The following is a 7,935-nucleotide window of genomic DNA, read 5'->3' as shown; positions in this document are numbered from 1 at the left end:
TAAAAAAAATAAACCCTTCTCCTCCCTAAAAAAAAAAAAAAAAAAAAAAAAAAAAAAAAAGCAGCTTTTCTGAGCAAGTCCTCCATGTTCAGGAGGAGTGCCTGTTCGGGTGCCACCTGTACCCAGCATTTACAGCTGAGCAGAGCTCACCTGAAAAGGAGGGCTGGAAAAGAAAAGAGTTGGCAGGGAGAGAAGCAAAAAGCAAAGACAGTGTTCTGATCAAGGCTCAAAGTTTATTTCTGCAGCTCCAACTTATAAGCACTTCAACAAACAAACCTCTTCTTGAGAAAGTTCCTCTACAGATGAAACATAGATAAGAGTTCCTCTTGGCTGAACACACTGCCTGCTCTCAAGGCCTTGGCTACACACACTGCTCTCATGGTCTTGGCTACACACACTAATCTCTGACCTTGGCAATACACACTGCTCACATGGCAGAACTCTGGCTCTCCACAGAATAAAATGCATTTACATAATAAAAATTTTAAGGAGAATGTATTATGTGCATCATATCTGGTTTAAGTAATGCTTTTTTATGTACCTGTGGAATTACAACTCCAAGATTACTTTATAGTAGTCCCATCAATAGGACTGTAATCTAGTTCAAGGTTAGCTTTCAGAGATAAAACAATGCTTATCAATTTTCACAAACTTATCATATCATAGTGCCTATGTATACGAATTCTTAAATTGTATTCAGCTCTAATGATCTCTCAATCATGAGGCTTTTTTCAATACATTTAGACAGAAATCTAACATCTCTTATATTACAAACTTCACTGCAATTGAAATTTTATATTTCAAACATCTCCCTTAATCATCATTATGCCTTGTTTTAGAATACCTGCAAGAAGACATGAGTTTTTTGTGGTATTGTTTTTTGCTACTGATGAAATCAACAAGAATCCTTATCTTTTACCCAACATGTCTTTGATAGTCTTGCTTTTTGCTGGTCAGTGTGAAGATGAATGGGGAGTTCTGGATAAAAATTATTCACAAAAAAGTATTGAACTGAAATTTATTAATTATGGCTGTTTATCACCAGCCTGTTACATAGACCTTATAGGACCAACATGGAAAACATCGTTAAAACTATCAATTCAGTCTAGGACACCAAAGGTAAGAATTTGTGACAATAGATGAGTTTAAAAAAAACTTTTTAAAAAAGATTTATGTATTTAATGTGTGTGAGTACATTGTCCCTTCACTAGAAGAGTGCATCAGATCCCATTACACGTGGTTTTGAGCCACAGTGTGGTTCCTGGGAATTGAACTCAGGACCTCTGGAAAAGCAATCAGTGCTCTGAAACCCTGAGCCATCTCCATCCAATGTGAACAACTTTTAAATTTCATTTACATGTGCCTGCAAGAAAACTTGGACAGCATGCATTTATGAGTGCACTGTTACACACACACACACACACACACATGAATACACACACATATTACATAACTGTTCAATATATATATTCTTGGACATTCAGACTTGTCAGGAATACTCCAGACTCTAAACACATACACACACACACATATTATATAACTGTTATATACATATATTCTTGGACATTCAGACTTGTCAGGAATACTCTAGACTCTAGTAGGAATAACACATGATATTTATAGTATAAGCTTAATATCTTTAATAGGAGTTCTGAAAGGTGAATAATATTACCTGTGTATAAGTCCAAATATCCTAACAATCATAGTCCTCATGTGGATGTCTCATCCTCTCTTCTACATCCTTTAGGTTTTCTTTGGACCATTTAATCCTAACCTGAGTGACCATGACCAGTTTCCCTATGTCCATCAGGTAACCACCAAGGACACACACTTGTCCCATGCCATGGTCGCCTTGATGCTTCATTTTAGATGGACTTGGATAGGATTGGTCATCTCAGATGATGACCAAGGTATTCAGTTTCTATCAGACTTGAGAGAAGAAATGCAAAGACAGGGAATCTGTTTAGCTTTTGTTAATATGATCCCAGAAAACGTGCAGTTATACATGACAAGGGCTACGACATATGACATACAAATTATGGAATCAACAGCAAAGGTTGTTATCATTTATGGTGAAATGAACTCTACNCTAGAAGTCAGCTTTAGAAGGTGGGAAGATTTAGGTGTAAGGAGAATCTGGATCACAACCTCACAATGGGACGTTATCACAAATAAAAATGATTTTAGCCTTGATTTCTTTCACGGGACTGTCACNTTTGAACACCACCACAGTGAGTGCTAAATTTAAGAATTTTATGCAAACAATGAACACTGACGAATACCCAGTAAACCTTTCTCAGTCTATACCGGAGTGGAATTACTTTAATTGTTCAACCTCAATGAACAGCTATAGCAAAATGGATCATTTTACATTCAACACTACATTGGAATAGACAGCACTGCACAATTTTAACATGGCCCTAAGTGAGGAAGGCTACAATTTGTATAATGCTGTGTATGCTGTGGCCCACACCTACCATGAACTCATTCTTCAACAAATGGAATCTCAGCAAATGGCAGTACCCAAAGGAATGTTCACTGACTGTCAGCAGGTAAAGTTTCTTACATATCATTATGCTTAGATATATCAATGGGATCTTTAAATGGACCCAGAGAAATAACTGCACATCTGCGAGAGATTATTTTCTCAGTGGAATGATTTCTACACTGCAAGACTCCCTAATGAATCTTTAACATGGATAAATATCATGCACAAGGATAACATTTCATAGGAGACAATACACTTTTTATGATATCAGTGAGTTTTGTGAAAACATGTCTCAACATTTCATCAAATTTTAAAATGGGAGAGCGAAGAGTTTTATCATAAAATCCTAAAGTGATAACTAGACTAGAACATTTTTCTAAGAATAATTTCTCAAGAATTGGTACATGGACTGCGCAGTGGTGGCACATACCTTTAATCCTAGCACTTGGGAAACAGAAGAAGGAAAATTTCTGAGTCAAGGCCAGCATAGTCTACATAGTGAGTTACAGGACAGCAAGGACTATACAGAAAAACCCTGTCTCAGAAAAAAAAAAAGCAAAAAAAAAAAAAAAAAAAGAGAGAGAGAGAGAATTGGTACGTTGGCTGTGATTAATAGTTATTCATTTAAATTAGCAATTGTTTACGAAACCATTAATGATTAAGATTGCACATTTTATTAAACTTATGTTTATCTCATATATATTCACATATATATAGATGTATATACATATATGCAGTATGTACATGAAAGACCCACAACCACTCTTTATTTTCACAACTTACAGACATTCAGACTTCTCTTCCTTTGCACATACATGACTTCATTTTTTAAAAACTATTTTTGACAAACATGCACACACACACACACTTTTTGTTTCTTGTTACCTGGTAATCATTTTTCTAGCACATTTTACCATGGGACATTGATATATTTATATTTAATTATCCATGAGGCATATTGTATTTTACTACACAGGATTACTTTAATACAGCTTTTTTTTCCTGAAATTCTTTTAAATATTAAGAAAATACTCAATTTGGCATTCCCTTTACTGACGTGCATGTGTAAACATCTAATGATGCATCTTAATCAGGTGTCTTCCATGCTGAAATCCAGGATATTTACTAACCCTGTTGGAGAACTGGTGAACATGAAGCATAGGGAAAATCAGTGTGCAGATTATGACATTTTCATCATTTGGAATTTTCCACAAGGCCTTGGATTAAAAGTGAAAATAGGAAGCTATTTGCANTGTTNCCCACNGAGCCAGCAACTTCATATATCTGAAGATTTGGACTGGGCCACAGGAGGAACATCAGTGGGTATACCACAATTTTAATTTTTTTCAANATATGTAATTTTAAANTATGAGGCACTGAAGTAATAGCTCTGTGGTTAAGACCAATTGCTACTCTTGCAAAAGACCATCCTCAGCTACAAGCACCAAAATTTGATAATTCTCAACTTCATGTAAATCTGGCTATAGGGATCAAAGACCTCTGGAATCCAAGTCCAATAGCATTCACATGCCTATTCACCAACAGTACAGATATATACTGAGTTTATAGATAGTTACATTTATATGTAACTATATATAAAAGATGGAATTTTCTGATTCGTTGTGAACATATTTACAGCCTAATTAAGTATAGCATGTATTCATTAACAGAAATCTTTCTCCAGATTCAAGGTTATCTTTTTTGTTCTTTTTTTTCTGGTATTTTTTTTTTAAAGACAAGGTTTCTCTGTATATCCCTGGTTGTCCTGGAACTCACTCTGTAGACCAGGATGGCCTCAAACTCAGATATCTGCCTGCTTCTGCCTCTCAAGTTCTGGAATTAAAGGTGTGTGCCACCACCACCTGGTTTAATCTTATCTTTTTTTAAATTTTCATATTTTTATTGGCTATTTTACTTACTTACATTTCAAATGTTATCCTTCTCCCCAGTTTACACTCCTCTGTGGAGGGTTGCCTTATCTGGCATCACTGGGAGGGAAGGCCCTTGGTCCTGTGGAGACTTGATGCCCCAGCATAGATGAATGCTAGGGTACTGAAATGGGAGTGGAAAGGTGATTGGGGTAGCTCCCTAATAGAAGCAAGGGAATATGGGGATGGGATAGGGGATTCCAGAATTTCTTTTAAACTTAGGAAAACTTCGTTAATTTTATGAGAGCCTTATCTAACATATTTTGTGCATATTCATTAAACTCTTTCTTGATTTATCCTACGTTCTCTCTCCATACATCTCAGTGTTCTTTTTTTGAGAGAGAAACTGGTGCAACGTAAAGATTCTTTTTGGATTAATTAGTTTAGGAAGAAAAACTTTTAAATTGCTACAACTTCAATGTTACATATAAAATATTACATAAAGCAGTAAATATTGTATAACATTCAGTACATTGGAGGGTAATACAAAACTTAATGTGCAAGAAATTGTTAAATAATACTGGCTATCATATCTGTTAAGGTCCCATATATCAATCTATGGGTCATTATACATATGATGCATACATGAGCTACACACACAATTATATAATATTTATGTATTGCCTCAGGTTCCCTCCTCCATGTGTAGTGTGACTTGTACTGCTGGATTCAGGAAAATTCATCAGAATGAAACATCAGACTGCTGCTTTGATTGTGACCAGTGCCCAGAAAATGAGGTTTCCAATGAAACAGGTACATGCTTGCATGGAGAAAAAAATTGCCATTCTACTGCCTTCTCTTTCCATACTAGAAATATGATATGATATGGCCTAGATGGAAACTAGACACCTAAAATTTCTGTTTTTCAGAACTTAATCAGTTAAATACTTCTTTTATACCCAGCAAATAACTTGAAATATTCTCTACAAACCACATTTCTTTCATATTAAGATAGTTACTGATTTTATATTATAAAGAAAAAGTTTAGGGGAACATACATGTTTAACTATTTTTAAACAAAATTTTATGCATAATTTATGCATATATTTATTCTTCTTTGATTCTTTGTACACAGAAACTGGACTACATGATCAGTCCACAATCTTTCCCTCCATCACTCAGATTAGTCCCTGACAAAGAACCATTGCTCAACATAACAGTTGTTTAGTGAAATATATTTTAAGGGATTACATGGCTTAAAAGATTAAGCACTTCCTGCGAAAGAATTAGAACAAGAGTGAAGATTTCAAGACTGCAACAAGAGATGGGAGAGTGTTTATCATCTATCACAGCCTAGCTAAGGAAAGGGGGATAAATGTGAATATCCATAACCTTCATGCCATACAGTTTGGAATGTGCACTTGGGAAGAAAGAGATCTTCCCACAAAAAGAGAGACTTGCATAGGCCTATGAGGCATACAGCTTCAAGAATGAAAATATTCCTTTATGCAAATATTTGCATGAGAAATTGCATGTTTTGCTGTGTATGTGTACATACAGACAAAGGACACAACTCTCAAAGAAAACAAAGTTCATAATGTATTTCATCAACTGGCACCAAAATTATGTCTCCACACTACACTTGTCAATGAGTAGTGAACTTATGGTTTGAGGAATTAAATAATCTGAGATTATACATATTAATATTCACCATTTATTCATTATTTTTGTTTAATAAATAATCTTTGCTGTTACATTCCCTATGATGGTGTTTTGTTCCATCACAAAGCATAGGTTAATAGAGAAAAATATTGTTAGTTGTCCCTACAGCATAAAGGAATGGAATAGATGTCCAACACCAACATATTTGTGGATATATCCGCTGAATAACACAAATACACAATTATTAACTACATAATTAGGATATCTTATAAGGGTTTATTGTTCTTTGCCAGCAGATATGGAACAGTGTGTGAGGTGTCCAGATGATAAGTATGCCAACTTAGAGAAAACCCACTGCCTCCAAAGAGCTGTGTCATTCCTGGCTTATGAAGATCCATTGGGGATGGCTTTAGGGTGCATGTCCCTGTTCCTCTCTGCCCTCACAGTTCTAATACTAGTCACTTTTGTGAAGTACAAGGATACTCCCATTGTGAAGGCCAATAACCGCATTCTCAGCTACATCCTGCTCATTTCTCTAGTCTTCTGTTTTCTCTGCTCTTTGCTCTTCATTGGACATCCCAATCAGGCCACCTGCATCCTGCAGCAGACCACATTTGCAGTATTTTTCACAGTGGCTATTTCTACAGTGTTGGCTAAAACAATAACTGTGCTCATGGCTTTCAAGCTCACTACTCCAGGGNGAAGNATGAGAGGGATNCTGGCATCAGGGGCANCTAACTTGNTCATTCCNATTTGTACCCTAATCCAACTTGTTCTCTATGGAATCTGGTTGGTAACATCTCCTCCTTTTATTGACAGAGATACACAATCTGAATATGGAAAGACCATCATTATTTGCAACAAAGGCTCAGTCATTGCCTTCCACTTTGTTCTGGGGTACTTGGGTGTCTTGGCTTTGGTGAGCTTCAAAGTGGCTTTTTTGGCTAGGAACCTTCCTGACAGATTCAATGAAGCCAAATTCCTAACATTCAGCATGCTGGTGTTCTGCAGTGTCTGGATCACCTTCCTCACTGTCTACCACAGCACCAGGGGAACGGTCATGGTTGTTGTGGAGGTTTTCTCCATCTTGGCTTCTAGTGCAGGCTTGCTAGGGTGCATCTTTCTCCCAAAATGTTGTGTTCTCTTAGTTAGACTAGATTCAAATTTTCTGCAGAAGTACAAACATAAATTGCCTTCTTGAGTTACAGAGACTGAAGGCATGACCATCCAGAGACTACCCTACCTGGGGATCCATCCCATAAACAACCTCTAAACACAGACATGATTGTGGATGCCAACAAGAGCTTTCTGACAGCCTGAAATAGCTGTCTCCGGAGAGGTTCTTCCAGTACCTGACAAATACAGAAGTGGATTCTCACAGCCATCCATTGGACGGAACATAGGGTCCCCAATGAAGGAGCTGGAGAAGTACCCAAGGAGCAGAATGGGGTTGCATCCCCATAGTAGGAACAACAATATGAACCCCCAGAGCTCCCTGGGACTAAAGCACCAACCAAAGAAAGCATATGGTGGGACTCATGGCTCTAGCTGCATATGTAGCAGAGGATGGCCTGTTGGTCATCAATAGGAGGAAAAGCCCTTGGTCCTGTGAAGGCTCTATGCCCCAGTGTGGGGGAAAGACAGGAGCAGGAAGTAGGAATGGGTGGGTTGCTGAGCGGGTGTGGGGGAGGGGATAGGGGGTTTTCAGAAGGGAAACTAGGAAAGGGGATAACATTTGAAATGTGAATAAAGAAAATATCAAATTAAAAAAAGAAGAAAAACCTAAAATTTAAATAAATAAATAAATAAATAAATAAATAAATAAATAAATAAATTGCCTTCTTGAATCTTCAGTAATTTTAAAGAGTTAGATGATACGTTTGCTTTGTCTTAACAAAAGTACTACTAAATCATACA

The 7,935-nt window shown here is 36.8% G+C and overlaps 1 protein-coding gene across 1 annotated transcript in view; it reads left to right on the top strand.

Moving 5' to 3' along the window:
* Window positions 1–7,219, top strand: part of LOC110288769 (vomeronasal type-2 receptor 116-like) — an 11,068-nt gene extending 3,849 nt beyond the window's left edge. Inside the window, 6 exon segments of the mRNA XM_021155029.1 lie at window positions 840–1,119; window positions 1,748–2,235; window positions 2,237–2,552; window positions 3,583–3,807; window positions 5,046–5,169; window positions 6,312–7,219. Of these exon segments, the coding sequence (XP_021010688.1) occupies window positions 840–1,119; window positions 1,748–2,235; window positions 2,237–2,552; window positions 3,583–3,807; window positions 5,046–5,169; window positions 6,312–7,219 (2,341 nt within the window).
* The last annotated feature ends 716 nt before the right edge of the window (window positions 7,220–7,935 follow it).

Source organism: Mus caroli, unplaced genomic scaffold (genome assembly GCF_900094665.2).
Source record: "Mus caroli unplaced genomic scaffold, CAROLI_EIJ_v1.1 scaffold_20465_1, whole genome shotgun sequence".
In the NCBI taxonomy this organism is placed as follows: Eukaryota; Metazoa; Chordata; class Mammalia; order Rodentia; family Muridae; genus Mus; species Mus caroli.
Note: the sequence above shows the minus strand (reverse complement) of the source record. Positions and strands in the feature narration are given on the sequence as shown.